This window comes from Ptychodera flava, chromosome 1 (genome assembly GCF_041260155.1).
Source record: "Ptychodera flava strain L36383 chromosome 1, AS_Pfla_20210202, whole genome shotgun sequence".
Classification (NCBI taxonomy): Eukaryota; Metazoa; Hemichordata; class Enteropneusta; family Ptychoderidae; genus Ptychodera; species Ptychodera flava.
The window spans coordinates 50,164,954-50,184,200 of record NC_091928.1 but is presented as its reverse complement, the minus strand read 5'-3'; the positions used below and the strand labels follow the sequence as shown (position 1 = coordinate 50,184,200).

Sequence of the window (19,247 nt, the reverse complement as noted above, 5' to 3'; positions counted from 1 at the left end):
GACTAGACTCAAAATTATAAAGTAAATTTTCTTATATTCAAGATGAAGATAGCGATTGAGTGAAACTCACATTATGTTGTCTGCTTTGCCTGAAAATTGTCTCCCAAAAGGTACACTGTGTTGGGCATGTCATTGCTGCCGTGGTCGCCGAGACTAAAGAGTTGGCGACTCAAGCTGCAAAACTGGTCAAAGTAGAATATGAAGACATTGAACCCATTATTACAATCGAGGTATAGTATAAATTTGATTTTTTCATGGCGTACCTTTGACAACATAGAACAGCGAATACACATAGTCACTGTATCTATATGTGTGTGTGTCAGGACATATTAATATAGATATCCTGCTTCTTCATGTTTTTCTCTTTGTCTTATACACTCCGTTCAGGAAGCAATCGAGAAAGATTCCTTCTTTGAGCCATGGCACGAAATGCATCACGGTCCTAGCCTTGAAGAGGGTTTTGCGTCATCTGAAAACGTCATCGAGGGAGAAGTGAGACTTGGTGGACAGGAGCATTTCTACATGGAAACACATCGTTGTATCGTCATTCCTGACTTGGGAGATCAAAGTATCCACGTGATCGCTTCAACGCAAGACCAGTATGGCGATTCAGTACGTAAAATTATCGGCAGAGTCCTTAATTATTCTGTTTTTATTACGTGAAGGCAATGTTCTCCGAATGAGTGTGTGTGTTTCCTCTATTTAAAGGAACAAAGTCGCTCACTTGTACCTTTTTTCATGAATTTTATTCAATATGATAAGTAGTTTTGTGTTGTTTGATTTCTTGAAACTTGCTTAAATACTGGTCAACTGTGCAAAACCTCAACTCTGCTTGCAGCCAGACAAGATTAAACATTAAGTGAAACATTTTAGTGTGTTACAAAAATCAAGTTCCTTGAACAATTCTAATAATGAATGGCTGAACATACATTGTTACATTAGGATAGGGCTTCATACAAGCTTTTTAACGAAATCTTGATTAGCGGTGCCTCTAAAAAGTATAGCAGATTCCCCTTACATCATGGCAATCTTTACTTGTCACAGGAAAGCAAGTGTGAAAAGGAAAAATTCATTTTGTCTTGAGGTCACAAACTAACTTATATGTTTACATTCAGCAAAGGGGTCATTTTTGACACTTTTGCATTTATTTACAGTCATTTTGCACACTGAAATACTTTATGTAAGTATTTCATGTTTTCTTGATATCACAAAAAGGTCCAAAAGTGCGACTTTGTCCCTTTAATATGACTCATCATGTTGAATTTCATCTTATTGGAGCCTAACAAAATGTAGCCTTGTCTCATCTATTCTGTATCAGTTTTTGATTCTGATGCCCATGATGCAACAAGGGCATTTTAGTCCTTTTCCGATTTGTCACGCTGTCTTTACCTCTTTTAACAGAAAACGATATCACGTGTACTCGGATATCCAGCCAACAAGATAAGGTGTCAAACTGCACGCATTGGTGGAGGATTTGGAGGAAAGAGCACGAGATCATCGCTTACAGCTGCAATTTGCGCAGTCGCAGCACATAAGTGAGTATACGAACAATTTGACGAGTCAGAGCGTATGGCAGAGGGGAAACTCACATCGATATGGGAATGAAACATGGGAAAAGCTACACAACATACATCGTCAAAATGTCTTCACTAAGTTTAGTTGCCGATGGCTTACGTATGTGAAAGACAAATTTGGAAACTTTCAAATGTTCTCTTACCAAGTCAAGAGTAAAATTTTGGGGTCACCGTGCAAAGTTTGATGCTAGAGAAACAAATTACCTAACTTTTACCGGTATTTGAAGTTCGAAATGGCCACTATCCCCTTCTCAATCTTTTGCGGAAAATGATGTTTCCCACTATCCAAAATCTCAGACAGTGATTTTTTTCTTACACCAGAAACTTTAAAATTAGCCCTAACAAGCGTCAGACAAGAAAACCATTAAAACAAGTCCCAATATCTGCCCCTTTAGCGCATTTCACCTTAAACATAAGGGAAATATGTACTACACCGCAAGTAAATCTTAAGAAAGCAGTCGAAGCTGGTTACTTTAAACCATCCTATTTAATAATCCAATGGTGCACTACTGTCATCTGTACTATATAATAAGACATTACCGGCCTGAGCAAACAATATTCTATCTGATGCTTTGATTTTGGCGAACTATAATGTCATTAAATTTACTGTTTGGGGTAGAATGCGCCTTGGGAACAGATATTTGGACTCTCAATCCTCTACAATTCTTTTCTGGTCTTCAACTTGTGGAGACTCATTTTGAAGTTTTTGATGTAAGAAAAATAGTTATTCGAAAATCGAAAATTGTATCCTTTACCATGGAGTTAACACAAGGATGGTGACCATTTTGAATTTCAAATACCGGTTAATCGTCTGCACTTTGTTTCTCTAGTACCAAAATTTGCACGATGACCGCCGGACCGATTTTTATACGTGATTTTGAAAGAGAAAGGTTGAAAGATGCTATGAGGAAAGTTTGACACTTTCACCTTCAAGGTACATACTGCCTTAATTTGCTTTAAAGATTTGATGATTGACTGTTTTATGGTAAGATAAACTAGTATATTATTACAACGAAAGGGTTTTTCAAACACAATACACAATATTAGGAAAATGTATTCCTTTTTCAAGTATCGGTCCTGTGAAGTCCAGTAAATCTGCATCAACATTAGTCTTCTTTGCCATCCATAGAACAGTTGCGTGTGGTTCGATACACGGCGGTCATCTTTTTATGCATTAGAACTAGATGTGAACTGAATGTGCTCACGTGTTCTACAACAGTTTTATTAATAGTAGTACGCTTCATAGAACAATAAGATATCTGTTATATATGGTCACTATATGTAGCAGGTTTAATCAACTTTCGCACAGTACTCTCAGAGTTAAAGCACTTATTTGAAAAAATTATTTGATTTGCAAATAAGCTGTTTATTGACGTGACACTGCTCAATGCTTCATGGAACAATTAGATATCTATCAGATCAACATTTTTAGCACGTTTCATTAGCATGTAATGCTGTAATTTTAAAGTAATATCACTAATTACAACTTGACACTTTTCAATGTTTCATAGCACAATTAGATATTTATCAGATCAATATCTGTAGCAGGTATCACCAAATTTGGTGCCGTAATTTCAGAGTTATATACCTAATTACAAAGTTCATTAAATATGTAAATGAACCCTTAATCAATTTCACACTAGTAAATGCTGCCAACACAGTCAGATATCTGTTGGGTCAGTATCTGCAGCAGATTTCATCACATTTGGTGCATTTATTCCGGAATTATATGACTAATTACAAAACTTCATAAAATATGTAAATGAGCTATTTAGTATCTTGTCACTGCTCAATGTTTCTCAGTACAATGAGATATCTACTAGATCAAAATCTGTAGAACGTTTCATCAAATTTAATGTTGTAATTTTGGAGTAATATCACTAATTACAAAGTTCATTAAATATGCAAATAAATCCTTAATTAACTTGACACTGCTCAATGTTTCATGACACAATTAGATATTTATCAGATCAATATCTGTTGCAGTTTTCACCGAATTGGGTGGCGTAATTTCAGAGTTATATACCTAATTACAAAGTTCATTAAATATGCATATGAACCCTTAATTAACTTCACACTACTAAATGTCTTATACCACAGTTAAATATTGGTATCTGCAGCAGATTTCATAAAATTTAGTACAGTTATATATTTCGGCGTTATATGACTAATTACAAAAGTCCATAAAATATGAAAATGAGCTATTTATTAACTTGACACTGCCAAATGCTTCTCAGTACAATTAGATAGATATCAGATAAATATTTGTTGCATATATCATCAAATTTGGTGCAGGCATTTCAGAGTTATGTCACTGAAAACAAAAGTTCATTAAATATGCAAATGAGCAGATAATTGACTTGACAATCACAGTACCATCAAAATGTTCTGAGATTGTCATCTGTGAAAAGTTTCATGAAATTTTGTGCAGTATTTCTTGATATATGTCGACACTGTCATTACCGTCTTCATAGGGAAACCATTATATGAAAAAAATGATATTGCATAACTTCATTAATATGCAAGCCACACTAACCAAAACCTAATCAGTTCTTGCAAGTAGCATATGGTACCTGTCTACTAAAATTTGACTTGAATCTGTTCAGACGTATTTGAGTTATCGTGTAAACAGACAGACAGAAAGACACACACACACACACACACACACACACACACACACACGGACAGACAGACTGCTTCCTCCTTTTATCGTGCTAAAACTAAGGAGGAACACGTAAGCTAAAAAAGGCGGCCGCCGTGTATCGTATCACACGCAACTGTGGACCATAGAGACTTCATTGAAGTGTAACTTAAATGTACATTATTAATCGAGTTATATGAATCATCAAAATTCACTCGAATCGTCCGCGCTCTTTCAAATTAGGACAAGGAAGCCGGTGAGGTGCGTGTTGGACCGTGAAGTTGACATGAGAATATCTGGAGGGAGACACCCTGTCCTGTGCAACTACAAGGCTGGGTTTTCTTCAACAGGTCGCGTGGTAGTGCTCGACATCAACATGTTCTTCAATTGCGGACACTCTACAGATTTTTCACATATGGCAAGTGTTAAATCATGTTTTCAAGTTATGTCTATCCCAATAGTCTTAAACATATTAAAGTTACATCTGAACAGATAAATACATGGCGATCATTACATGAGTAGTGTAAATGTTTAGAATGTTGCTTTTACAACTACGTTTTAAGATCCTCTGTCTTACGCTTCCCCCAAATCAGCGCTGTCACGTTTTGTCGCCTGCGTGGTTTACACAGCCCAAGCCAAGTACGTGTCCTATGTATCTTTCAGTCTACAATGCTCGGTTCCGGGCACAGAATTTCCATTCGACGACAATCGCACAAGGTTTGTTACTGTTTTGTCCTTTTACCGCGCTAAAACTAAGGAGGAAACTACTTTAAACCCGTAAACAAAAATGTTAAAATGTTGCTATGTGTTGCGCATTGTTAAAAAATCTTGTGTATGGCCGCATGCGAGGAGGTTATTACTTAAATATTCACCAACACGCTGTCGCTTTATTCAACTTCAGGTTATTACTGAAAGCATGAATGACATGACAAGCGTTTACAGCGTTCCCCGAGTCAAGATCAAAGGTTATGCTTGCAAAACAAACTTGCCATCGAATACAGCTATGAGAGGATTTGGCAAGCCACATGGGATGATGATATTCGAAAATGTACTCAGCAAGGTTGCTGCCTGCTGTGGACTACCGGAATTCAAAGTATGTGAATGTGTTGATGCTCAAACGTAGGGGTTTTATTTACATTAAAGTACTGCCATCTTGAACTCGTTATCCAACCTGCTATAGTCAGTTTTATATGAAACCGATACCTAGAGGTATAAGTATTTTCCCGGTGCAACAAGGCTCCCCACTGAAAGTACATAAATTGCACATCTTTACAAATGGCATAATATCTACTATCAGTAACGTCGGAAATAGGGTTAGGGTAAGGGAAGGATACAGCACAAGGGAAACTCTTGTAGTTTGTCACGGCCAGGTTGTATCTCCATTGCGTCAACGTTTGCTCTATTGAGGTCAACCTCCGACAATGCCCTTCAAATAAATTATTGTTTTTCCTAATAAAACACTGAAATTGTGAGCACTGATTTCTTTCAAGGTACGAGAAGTCAACTTCATGTCCGAAGACGAGACCACAATCTGTGGACAAAAGCTTAAAGTTAGTACGATCAAAGAATGCTGGGAAACATGTCAAGTAAAAAGTAATTTCACTACAAGACTTCAGGCTGTTGGTGACTTCAATAGGTAAGGCATGACTTTCCAATGGAGTAAGATTCATCTTTTTACTACAATTAAACACAGTATCTCCTCCCATGCACGGCGGTTCGATGATTGATTAAAATTATCATTAGGTCCTGAAGCCCACTGCTAAGCTCATTGCCCTGTCTGAACACTGCATCATATCCACCTCCATTCCTAAAGGGATTGTTCAGGTGACACAATTTTTCATGACTACTGTAGTCAGCTTGCCCAGGTAACAATACCCATCCTCACTCTAACATGACAAGTAAAATGGATATAAATAGCATGAATGCAGCTAAGTAGTCAAAAACCTTTGGACACCAGTCAAACGGTGTTCCCTGGGTCCTGGCTATTTACTCTTTCCCACAGCTTAACCCTAATGATTCTATATGCCAATGGACTGAACCATGTAGGTGCTTCGCCACCTCCGACCAATTTGATGTAGCGAATGTAACTTTTCGACTTCTCTGGTTGTTCTGTGAAGCGTACTACTATGAAATCAACCTGTTGTTAACCACATTAGCTCATTCAGTTCACATCTGGTTTATTATCACATGCTTGCCAATTAGCCTTCGGCTGGACACGAGAGTAGGTTGTCAGCTGTAGGTTTTCGCTGAGCATCACAACTTCCGTCGTTGTTTCTATACAGAACAACTAAGGGGAGAAAGAAGGGACTTTCCATCGTTCCAACCAAATTTGGCATCGCAACAAAGGGTTATTCAATAAATCAGGTGAGAAAGAATATGGCTTTGAATATGGGTTAAAACCCAAGTGAAGCATACTACCTGTTCAAGAGACTTCTACTTGATGCATTTTATCAATCACACTGGCGACAACAAAATGAAGTTATTCAGTAGTCACGAACTTCTGGACTGGAGTAATATCGACTCTTTATTGTGCGCTTTTTCTGCAGTATAACTACTAGTATATGCTACCCTCCGCTTTGATAAATTATGTACAACCCTTATTTAATCGCAATGTTTGTGAATGTTGTAGGCAGGCGCCTTGGTCAACGTGTACACCGATGGCTCAGTTCTTCTCAGTCATGGTGGTATTGAAATGGGTCAAGGTTTATACACTAAGATGATACAGATCGCCAGCACTGTCTTGGAAATCCCGGTAGATCGTATTCACATCTCGGATACATGCACAGCATCAGTGCCCAATGCACCATTAACTGCGGGAAGCCAGGGAACTGATTTGAACGGCATGGCCGTTAAAGTAAGTTTCTGGGATCTTCAACTTCGAATAAAATTTGATGGTTGTTGGTGATAGATTCAGAGTACTTGTCTTCTTAACAGAAGACTTAATACTATAGGTATAGTGTTGCACGCAACACAGCGTATTTTGCTTTAACTTCGAATAAGGTTCGGTGGTTGTTGATGACACTGACAGTACTTGTCTTGTTAGGAGTAGACATAGTATTAAGGTAGTGTTGCACATAACACAGCATATTTTGCTCGAAATCGCTTTATTGCAAAGGTTCATTCAATTTTCATCAATTTGTTAACCCAAGATTAAAATATTAGTTAGGTCACCTGAAGCAGTCGTAAATTGTGTGCGAATAGTGTAAATAATTCAAGCTTGCGCAAAACGCTCGATTTACTTGCTTCATTTTTCTCCCGTTTTCAACATTAAAAAAATGAACCCCGCGCTGGCCTGGTCCAATTTGTGAAATTTTCTCATTACAGTGTTTAAATACTATATAACAACACAACGTTTTATTTGGGAAAAACGTTCTTGCAATTTTAATAAGAGTCATTTCAATTTGCTTATCATGAATATAATCAACTCTTTTTTGAAATTCAGCCTTCAAACTCCTGAGAATAGATAATGCAAACAAAATTGTCTTTTATTTTCAACATATTGTTATGTAGGTCATTTCCCCCCACACTCATCATGACCTGAGTTCAATTAGTCTAGAACATTCTCAAGGTCACTACCCTTAATGACCTCACAACCTTGAATTCAATTAGTCATGTTTTGAATGTTCTGGAAATTTAGTTAGCTGTGTAAGAGAGACAATTTTAGAACAGTGATTAGCATGTCAATAATAGTTCTAGATTGTTCTTATATGCTTATGTAAACACATGAGTATAAATACTGGGACAGCAGGCTTGCAGTCAGACTTTTGGGATCGTGTCTCTTGTGTGTTACTAAACTTCAGCAGTAGTCATTCTCAAGACTTTTCAAGACCTTCACTGCCAACGCTGGATTTATACTGTGGACTTTGTGCAGCTTCAAGCCTGCAAGGACTGTTCATTCATCCAACTGACTGTTACAACTCTGAGACTGGAGCTTTGCCGTCCCAGCTGAGATAAGTAGTCTGTACACTTTTAAAGCTTGTACTCTATCCCTGACTTAGCAATTAGTTTTATTTTCGTAATAAATTTTGTTTAGACGTTAACTGCTGAGTTCACCCTCTTGTTCGTTTCTCTGCACGTAACAAAATTGGGGGCTCGTCCGGGATACGAATATTTTGAGCCGTTTGACAACATTTTGCCTACCTTTTCAAAACTACTTTACACTGTGAACTCAGCGAAATTTAATCATGGCGGAATTCAAGCCAGACAAATTTATGGAGGACCTTGATCAGGACACACTAAAGTCCCTCAGAAAAGACAACCTCATAGCACTGGCAAATTTCCTTAAAGTAGAAGTCAAAAGATCTATGCGCAAGCGAGAGATACAGTTCAAGATTGCAAAACATTTAGTTAATTCAGGCCATTTGAGGAGTCTGCCCTAAAAGATTATGAACCTGAGTCTTCCTTTGAACTCAGAAAATTAGAGTTAGAAATACAGGCAGATTTGGCACGTGAAAAGTTAGCAATGGAAGAAAGACAGAAAGAAAAAGAATTACAAATGAAAGAAAAAGAAAGGCAGGAAAGATTAGAAATGGAAGAAAGACAGAGAGAAAAAGAATTGCGATTAGAAGAACAGCGATTGCAGGTAGAAATAAAACGTTTAGAGCTTGGACAGTCAGGAAAATTCTTCCCTTCAGACAAGTTTGACATCACTAAGCATTTCAGGTTAGTTCCCCCTTTCCAAGAAAAGGATGTTGATAAATATTTCCTTCATTTTGAGAAAATTGCTCAGAGTCTGAATTGGCCTAAGGAGTCCTGGTCTATGCTTTTGCAGAGTGCTTTGGTGGGTAAAGCCAGAGAAATTTACATTCAGTTGTCAGTAGAGCAGGCTTCAAATTATGATTCTGTGAAGGAATTAATTCTCAAGGGCTATGAGTTGGTGCCTGAAGCTTACCGTCAGAAATTTAGGGATTGTGAGAAGGTGAAGGATCAAACTTATGTTGAATTTGCTCGAACAAAAGAACAACTGTTTGATCGTTGGTGTTCTTCTGAAAAGGTCAGTCAGAATTATGACAAATTACGACAACTTGTTTTGATTGAGGAATTTAAAAGGTGCATTCGGAGTGACATCAAGACGTTTATCAATGAACAAAAGGCAGATACATTAGAGGTTGCTGCATGTTTGGCCGATGATTATTCATTGACCCACAAATCTTCATTTCTCAGCAAACCATCCCAGTCCTTTTCATACAGAAACAATGCAGGTAAATTTAACTCGTCCTTTTCATCCAAGAATTTTTCAAAGGAGAGTAGAAAATCAAATGACAACAGTTCACAGAGTTCAAGTAACACTCCCACATCATCAGATCCCAAGTCTCAATCTCCTTCTGACAAACAGTTTGGTACACTTTCTTGTAATTATTGTAAGAAAGACGGCCATTTAATGTCAGAGTGTTTCAAATTGAAAAGAAAACGTGAAGGTCAAAGTGGTCAAAGTGGATCTAAGCCAACCGGCTTTATTTCTTCATCAACTCAATTAGAGTCTAATAATGTGTGTAACACATTTTCTGAGGTTAAACCCCTCTTATCCCCAATTAATGAGGTCAAGGTCAATTCTTCTCAAGATAGCATTATGGGTATTTTCGAACCATTTATTCATGATGGTTTTATATCACTTTCTAGTGATTTTTCTTCCGCTACCCCTGTCAAAATTTAAGAGATACGGGGCTTCCCAGTCTCTTTGTTGGCAGATACCCTGCCGTTTTCTGAAAAGTTATTTTTAGGTTCTAAAGTTCTTATTAAGGGGGTAGATTTCAATGACTACATTCCTGTTCCTCTCCATAATGTCTATTTGTCTTCGGACTTTGTTTCTGGACCTGTGACTTTAGGTATTAGGCCTTTTTTGCCTTTTGAAGGGATTCACCTTCTTCTTGGAAACGACCTTGCTGGGGACAAGGTCATTACTAATCCACTTGTGACTGATAATCCTAGTTTAGATCAGGATCCAGAGCCAATTGAACAAGAGATACCTGAATATTTCCTTCATGTGCTATTACTCGAGCCATGTCAAAGAAAACTTCTGAGAATCAAAATACTCTCAAAAATAATGTCACAGATGTTGACTTAAATGACACCTTTCTCAGTCAGGTGTTTGACACGGATCATTCCGTTATCCCTCGTGGATTTGAAACTTCCAGTAAAACTTCTGCTGACCAAAGTCAGACATTTTCTAGATCAAATCTCATTGCAGAACAACACAAAGACCCAGATATTTTGTCTTTGTTTGACAGGGTAGATGATGAAGGTAAAACTTCAGATAGCTCTGTTTCCTATTATACAAAATCTGGTATTCTCATGCGTAAATGGAGACCTCCAGACGTTTTGGTTGATGACGATTGGGCTATAAAACATCAAATTGTGGTTCCAAAGCCCTACCGTGCTGAAATATTGCGCCTGGCCCATGAAACGCCCTGGGCTGGTCACTTAGGAGTCAGGAAAACTTATCATAAAATTCTCAGTCACTTTTATTGGCCTAATCTCAGGCAGGATGTAGCACATTTCTGTAAAACTTGTCACACATGTCAAATGGTAGGAAAGCCAAATCAGACCATTCCAAAGGCCCCTTTACAGCCAATTCCTGCATTTCAAGAACCATTTAGTAGGATACTAATAGACTGTGTTGGGCCCCTACCAAAAACAAGATCAGGAAATGAGTACATGCTGACAATAATGTGTACATCAACTCGGTTCCCAGAAGCCATACCACTGAGAAATATAAAGACAAAGACTATAGTGAAAGCTTTAGTCAAATTTTTCACTTTATTTGGCCTCCCTAAATGTGTCCAGTCCGATCAAGGCTCCAACTTTATGTCTGGAATTTTTCAACAAGTAATGGATCAGCTAGGCATTAAACAGTATAGGTCATCCGCCTATCATCCAGAAAGTCAGGGTGCTCTTGAGCGATTTCATCAAACTTTGAAAAACATGATTAGGACCTACTGTTTTGACACAGAGAAGCAGTGGGATGAAGGAATTCATTTTTTGCTCTTTGCTGTTAGAGAGTCAATTCAGGAGTCTCTTGGTTTTAGCCCATTTGAGCTTGTATTTGGACATACAGTCCGTGGCCCACTTAAGCTCGTTAAAGAGAAATTCCTATCAGACGATGATGATTGTCTGAATATTTTGCAATATGTGTCAGATTTTCGTACGAAACTCTCTAAAGCATGTGAATTAGCCAGAGAAAATCTTGAGTCATCTCAGCAGTCAATGAAAACCAAATATGATAAAAGCACCTCAAAACGGAAGTTTGAACCAGGTCAAAAAGTTCTTGTTCTACTTCCAATTCCTGGCAAACCACTCCATGCTAGTTACTGTGGGCCATACCTAATTAATAAGAAATTGAGTGATTTAAATTACATCATAATAACACCTGACAGGCGAAAACTAAAACAGCTATGTCACATAAATATGCTTAAGCCATATTTGGATAGGGATAATCCTACTATAACTCAGCCTGTCAGTGCAGTCAGTTCAAACCATTATGAAGATAGTGATACTGAAACTGACTTGAGTGAAAATACTCTAAACTCAAAGCTGGGCTCGGTCAAGCTTCAGAACTCAGAAATCCTGGAGAAGCTGGAGTCTACAAAGTTGGCACACCTCCAGCCAGAACAACAACAACAGGTGAAAGAACTGCTCCAGTAATATAAACACCTGTTTAGAGATGTTCCAACGAGGACGAACGACATCTATCACAACGTTGATGTTGGGGACAGTAATACTTGTTCTTAAATCAGATCACAGTTATCGTATGTGCACGGACTTTAGGAAGGTCAACACTTTAACAAAGACAGACACTTTCCCAATCCCGAGGATTGATGACTGCATCGACCGAGTGGGAAAAGCCAAGTATGTGACGAAATTTGACCTACTGAAGGGATTTTGGCAAGTCCCTCTGACGGATCGTGCTCGTGAAATATCCGCCTTTGTTACACCAGACGGATTGTTCCAGTACAAGGTGATGCCATTCGGAATGAAGAACTCTCCGGCAACGTTCCAACGGATGATCAACGACATCATATCCGGGCTAGACGGATGTGCAGCTTACGTTGACGACGTCGTCCTGTATAGTGACACCTGGGAGGAACACATCAAGCTCATGCGGAAGTTCTTTGAGAGACTGAGTAAAGCAATGTTGACTGTCAACCTTGCCAAATCTGAGTTTGGTTGGGCGAGGGTAACTTACCTCGGACATACTGTAGGACAGGGTGAGGTAAAACCTGTTGATGCCAAAATCAGTGCCATTTCAAGTTTTCCCATACCAAACTGCAAACGACAACTGATGCGCTTTCTCGGTATGGCTGGTTACTACAGAAATTCTGTCCAAATTTCTCCACAATTACTGAGCCTTTGACTAACTTACTTAAAAAGAAAGTAAAGTTTGTTTGGTCAGAGCAATGCCAACAGGCATTTGATACACTTAAAGCCATACTGCAAAGTGCTCCAGTGTTGTCTGCACCAGATTTCACTTTGCCATTCAAATTAGCTGTGGATGCTAGTGATACGGCTGTGGTGCTGTTTTATTGCAAGAGGATAGTCATGGTGTAGATCATCCTGTTTGCTATTTTTCACGCAAATTTACAAATCCCAGAGGAACTACTCTACAATTGAAAAAGAGTGTTTATCTTTGATATTAGCTTTACAGCATTTTGAAGTTTATGTTACTTCTTCAAATCAGCCAATAGTGGTTTATATTGATCACAACCCTCTTGTTTTTCTGCAGAAATTTAAAGGCAAAAATCAGAGATTGCTAAGATGGAGTTTAATGTTACAGGAGTTTAATCTTGATATTAGACATATCAAAGGCAGAGACAATTTATTGCAGACTGTCTCTCTAGTATTTAGAGTTTATTGTTGTTCACTTTCAAGAAGTTTTACTTTAGAGTAAAAATAAAAAAAAAAATTGAGTACTTAAATCTTTTTCAAGATTACATTTGCAAAAGAAAGATTTTTCTTTGAAAAATTTTCTTTTTTTTGAAGAGGGGGTGTGTTATGTAGGTCATTTCCCCCCACACTCATCATGACCTGAGTTCAATTAGTCTAGAACATTCTCAAGGTCACTGCCCTTAATGACCTCACAACCTTGAATTCAATTAGTCATGTTTGGAATGTTCTGGAAAGTTGATTAGTTGTGTAAGAGAGATAATTTTAGAACAGTAATTAGCATGTCAATAAAAGTTCTAGATTGTTCTTATATGCTTATGTAAACACATGAGTATAAATACTGGGACAGCAGGCTTGCAGTCAGACTTTTGGGATCGTGTCTCTTGTGTGTTACTAAACTCCAGCAGTAGTCATTCTCAAGACTTTTCAAGACCTTCACTGCAACGCTGGATTTATACTGTGGACTTTGTGCAGCTTCAAGCCTGCAAGGACTGTTCATTCATCCAACTGACTGTTACAACTCTGAGACTGGAGCTTTGCCGTCCCAGCTGAGATAAGTAGTCTGTACACTTTTAAAGCTTGTACTCTATCCCTGACTTAACAATTAGTTTTATTTTCGTAATAAATTTTGTTTGACGTTAACTGCTGAGTTCACCCTCTTGCTCTTTTTCTCTGCACGTAACAACATATATTGTATCTTTACATGAGATATTAAATTGCGTGAATTAGCAAAAGATTTTTGACTTAATTTGATTGTTGTCATAAACGCCAACATTGAGGTTTTCTACTCAAAATATGTGTTACGTTCATCCTTCAAGTAAACTATTGCCAGCTTACTAAACTTTAGATATTCTACTTTTTGAAAATATATAGTATAGGGGATTTTCATGTAGTGTATGATAAGAAATATTGATTTTGAAAAAAATTGTGTTGATTTAATTTAATGCCCCTTAACTCTGCAGGCGGTACACAGTCAGCTCTGGAGTGCTGCACATATAAATGTCGTTAAGAACCATCTCATCATGGAAAGACCGCTTAGGAACACTTTAAGGCATGTGTGCGTGACATGTTCACTAATATTGCTTTTGCTTGAACACTCAACAGCCAGATATCTGTGCATAAATGGCACGTGTATACTTGTTTACATAATGCACGTGTTATGCACATGATGTTGTCCGGTAAAAGATTATTAGACTGAAACATAAAGGGTAGTTCATGTTTTGCAGGACTCCGAAGTGTTGTGCGTGTAAGTTTCGAAAATATATACTTTGCATTGGCTGTTACATGTTGAATTTCCATAGAATCTCTTTCTTTTCTTTGTTCAAAGCCGGGGGTCGTGTGTGTGCGTGGTCACCCATTCATTCGGTGTCTTTTGGCACGTCGGACAGTGTGGATAGTGTCTCGCGGGGTTCACGAAAAATGGGCGACTTTGTCCCTTTAACATATTGCATTAAATTGTAATTGGCGCTAACTCTGAAAAAAACAAGTAAAGCTGCTTCACCCATTCTGTTTCATTACCTGTATGTATAGTGCTACAAAACTACTTGGTTAAAAAACAAGAAATCGCAATCGAAAGAATCGGCCAAGCCCAATACCCCAATAACATACCTCATCCCTATAGTACCCAACACTAGTAAAAGAAATACAAGTACAATCCTTGCGTAGCTGTGTTAGCGTAGCAGGACTATGGCACCATTTTGAATAATCTTAGACTGTATAGTACGAAAATCTTTGGGTTAAGACTTGTATTATATTCAGCTATTTCCAAAAAAAATAGTTTGCAATAAGTCGAGAGATATTCATGCTTAGATATGCCAAACCCTAGTAACTGATGTTCACAGTAACACAGGAATATTGAAGTTTCTCACCAGCTTCGTGAATGAGATGAGCCCTGTAAGCTGCAGTTGTAAAAAGAATACTGGCGCAATGATCTTCCTTTTGTACCTTTCTTGAGCTTTTAATCCTTGCGATACCATCTCCTTGTGTAGCAGCACAAAAATAATGTTATCAGGCAAGACTAGATTGATGATGAAGTACGTTACATCCATAAACTCCGTTTGAGAATTCGACTTAAGGACTACTAAATGAGACAGAATTGACACTTCGTGAAAACATGTCAAATATTTGCAGTGTGGGAATACTTAAATCTACATTTTGTTAATGTTTTCGCTACACTTCCAAAAGCAAACATCGGAATGGTTTAAAAACATTTGTTTCGTTCAACTGTTTTACTTCCAAAGTAGTTAAATATCGCTATGGTGTGTTTTCAATGCTTTAGATTGCTTGTGAGAAAATCAATAGACGGCTGCAACCATACAAGGAAAAGAACCCCAGTGGTACATGGGAAGAATGGGTAAGTTGGTTTTATGTTTGTTTGTTTTTGCAGTTATTGGATACCTATTGGATAGGCAGAACTGTAAATTACACACCGTATTTATACATGAGGGACAATAAATACCTAACGACAACGGAAGCACTTCAACAACCTTGATTTTTCTATATGATTGATAGGTACATTTTGCGTTACATGCATACCAGAACGGAAGTGTGAGTATCTTTGATAATAAAATCTCTCTCAATTCAGGTCAATACAGCATATGCAAATTTCGTGGGCCTGTCAGCTGTTGGATATTATGGGTAAGATGTTTCTACATACATTCGTGCAATACTAGGTTTACCGTTACGGTTTCCGTAAATTTCAGAAAATTTAATTTTATCAATACGTTAACTCACATTTTACCAGCACCTTTGAATTTAAAATATTGGCAGTTTTAGAGAATTTGTTTGTTTTATCCCCAACTTTGCCAGGTGACCCCCCCCCCCCGCTATTTAAATCTTGATCGTGTAAGAGAATGCTGAAAGGTTAAGCTTTACTTCAGTTTCTAAAAGAAAGCTTTGACAAAAGTTTGTAACTTTCTGTTTCGCAAGATATGTCACCTTAATCTTGCTAAATAACCCACTTGTTGCCCATGTTTCAATTTTCACTGTGCTTTAAATATGTAATCTCACGGACGCAATTTTATAAAGACCTGTATGGTATCCATGTCGGAGATAAGTGCACCACCCCAGCCTCACCAGTGCATCCCTACCCCTGACCGAAAGGTCAGCTTCATCTCTGGCGAATTCATCATGTTAATCTTTTTAAGTCTCGACATAGTAATTTCAGAGACAGTATTAAATGTATCAGAATGTTATACTCTTTGTTAGTGACAACGAGTTGCATCCTGATCACGTGACCAAAAGGGATGAGCCATACAAATACTTCACATATGGCGTCGCCTGCTCTGAGGTCGAAGTTGATTGCTTAACCGGAGAACACCAGGTGATACGAACAGACATTGTCATGGATGTAGGGCGGTCTATCAACCCAGCTATTGACACTGGACAGGTAAACGACAGTACCAGTACTTTGTTTTCCAATTAACCGTTTTATGTAAATAATATTACATAATTCCTTGAGTGTCAATATTTGTCAGAGCCAGCAGTTAACACATTCAGTTTGGAGGCGGGAATTCAGAAATCATATCAAGAGTGGTTTAATGCAAAGGTACATCAGATGCACATTTTGAGTCACCTTTAGCTTCAATAGATATTATTGACGCTCATGATGACTTAACATGTTCTCATGTAATTGCAAGAACTGCTTGGTTGCCGGGATCGCGAACTCCCTGATTATAAACCCATAAATAAGCGAAAATATACAGCTTACGAAGGAAGAAAACGGTCATCACGATTACATGAATGTTACATACCATAGCAATGTCGAACAATATTTTATATCATTTCAGGACGTACCTGTGTGGAAAATATGCAAATTACTACATGGTACACAACCTCACCAACGATTAAAAAGATATTGCTGGCTTAAATTCAAATTCAAATGTAAAATTCAAATGTAAAACAATAATGGTCTTACTACTCTTTCTTCTGTCACATGACATCGGTTAACGTTATCGATTTCTTAAAATGTACAGGGAATGTGCCGTCAAAAACTATCGAGCTTTTACAACTCGCAGATTATTATCAAGGGAAACACAAAGCTTTCTTCCTTTAATTTATAAATGTTAATACACAACATCGCATCTTCTGGCACCTACGATTTCTTTTTGCACGAGTTTTAAGGGTCTGCATATGGATATTGCAGTTCAAATACAATCTGATACCGTAAAGGTTTCATTCTCAGTTTAATGAGATTTCTCTCTTGACATCGTCTCTAGATTCATGGAGCTTTCATGCAAGGCTATGGTCTGTTCATGAGAGAAGAACTCCTTTGGTCTGACAAAGGCGAGTTGCTGACCTGTGGTCCTGGCATGTACGACATACCGCGCGTACAACACATTCCAAGAGAGTTCAACATTCATCTCTTGGAAAATTCCGAGAATCCAACAGCGGTGTTCTCCTCCAAGGTAATTCTTACTTGTGGAGTCTCTCTTTGTCCGTTCAATGAAGTCATTGAAGGAGATTCACAACAGCTAAAGTTCTAAATGGGTCAAATCCGGAATTTGGATAGATTACGGTACAAACAAAACCATGTATACGTGAGCAAACGAGAATAGAAGTACGTGTATTTCATTACCCTTTTGTACATGTGAGTTTGTTTGTACCGCCATCTTGGGCTACTGGGTCTATACAACAAAGTGCGTTTTTTTCTTTTCTGGAGTAGAACCTCGCAGGAAATCACTCTGATCGGAACTGATGAAATAATCTGCAGGTTATGATCCATGCATACGACATGATACGACATACAGCTGACTGACCAGTCAGTATAAACATATCAGAATACGTGCAGGAAACATGTACAAATTTTTAAATATAAATCTGATACAATTACACAATATTTTCCACAGTAACTAAATGGAAGAAATGCATGAGACAATAGCACAAAAAAAACTTTTCTTCGAAAGCGATAAATCAATTTTTCCTTTGAATGTAAATCCATGGTTTCTGTATTCTTAAACTCTATAAAACTTACCGTTGAAGAATTCTTATGTTTGCGTTGATTAATTCAAATATTACGAACAAATAAATCAGGACAATGTCTTTCCACAGGGCATCGGGGAGCCACCACTCTTCCTAGCTTCATCGGTGTACTTTGCCACGAAGGAAGCCATCCGTTCAGCTCGAAAAGACTCCGGACTTGCAGAGGATGATTTTCAGTTGGACTGTCCTGCAACAGCCAAGAGAATCAGAATGGCTTGTGGAAATCAGTTTAACTTGACCGACTGATGACATGAACTGCTGAACCCGCATCAACCCAATTTATCCCCAATTTCTCATCACAAAACATTAGCAATGCTTAGAAATTTTGAACCGATAGGGATAGAACAGTTTGTCTGTTGACGATGTGGTGCTCTTGGGAATTGAATGGATGGCATCAATGAAGATAAAAGTAAAATGCGTTAACAATTTGGAGTAAACAAACAATTACACATTCCTGGTGTCATGCTAATCCTTGAAATTAATATCAGATATTAGGAGAGGGGTTTACAATCGTTTTCTTCCACTATGTTTTCATTGGGTGCAGTATTAAGTTAGTATGCGCATCGACAAGGAAATCCTTAAACTTTCCTTCAAACTTTCCGCAAAGAATCCTGCATCTATCCTTTTTCAAAATCAAGAATAAAAATCCGGGGTAAAAACTTTGGTACTAGAGAATCAAACTACTAAAGATATATCGATATTTGAAATTCATAATGGCCGCCATCCCTGTGTTAACTCCATGGGGAAAAATAAAAGTTTAGATTTTCAAAAAAAAGTAAGACAGTGAAGTTTTTTCAAAGAGCTTAAAAATGAACCTCCACAAATGGTAGATCAGAAAAGAACTGAAGAAAGTTTGATTGTCCGAATATCTATCCCAGAGGCGCATTATAACTTAAAAGAGGGATTTACAATCGTTTTTTCCACTGTTATAATTCAGTGTAGTGCAAGAACGATGGTGTAATGTTAGGATAGCTGGCAGTTTTTATTTAATCTATGAAAAAGTCAAAATATTTGTCCAGGTACCGTACAGTAGTACTATGAATTTAACAATTTATCGTTTCGTTTTTATTGAATGGTCAACTTTGGGTTCTCGATATTTCTGAGATACTTTATATGCTTTTTCTCCGGTTGTGGATTATTTGATATTACAAATATTGTCAAAACATAATTTC

At 37.8% G+C, this 19,247-nt stretch overlaps 1 protein-coding gene across 1 annotated transcript in view; it reads left to right on the top strand.

Annotated features, from left to right (window-relative positions):
- LOC139145413 (xanthine dehydrogenase/oxidase-like) overlaps positions 1 to 18,381 on the top strand; it is a 43,107-nt gene extending 24,726 nt beyond the window's left edge. Inside the window, exons 17-27 of the mRNA XM_070716575.1 lie at positions 111 to 230; positions 388 to 612; positions 5,117 to 5,308; positions 5,706 to 5,851; positions 6,498 to 6,579; positions 6,845 to 7,069; positions 15,374 to 15,448; positions 15,680 to 15,732; positions 16,303 to 16,483; positions 17,313 to 17,501; positions 18,145 to 18,381. Of these exons, the coding sequence (XP_070572676.1) occupies positions 111 to 230; positions 388 to 612; positions 5,117 to 5,308; positions 5,706 to 5,851; positions 6,498 to 6,579; positions 6,845 to 7,069; positions 15,374 to 15,448; positions 15,680 to 15,732; positions 16,303 to 16,483; positions 17,313 to 17,501; positions 18,145 to 18,321 (1,665 nt within the window). The 3' untranslated portion in view covers positions 18,322 to 18,381. The remainder of the gene's footprint in view (positions 1 to 110; positions 231 to 387; positions 613 to 5,116; positions 5,309 to 5,705; positions 5,852 to 6,497; positions 6,580 to 6,844; positions 7,070 to 15,373; positions 15,449 to 15,679; positions 15,733 to 16,302; positions 16,484 to 17,312; positions 17,502 to 18,144) is intronic.
- Positions 18,382 to 19,247: the final 866 nt, after the last annotated feature.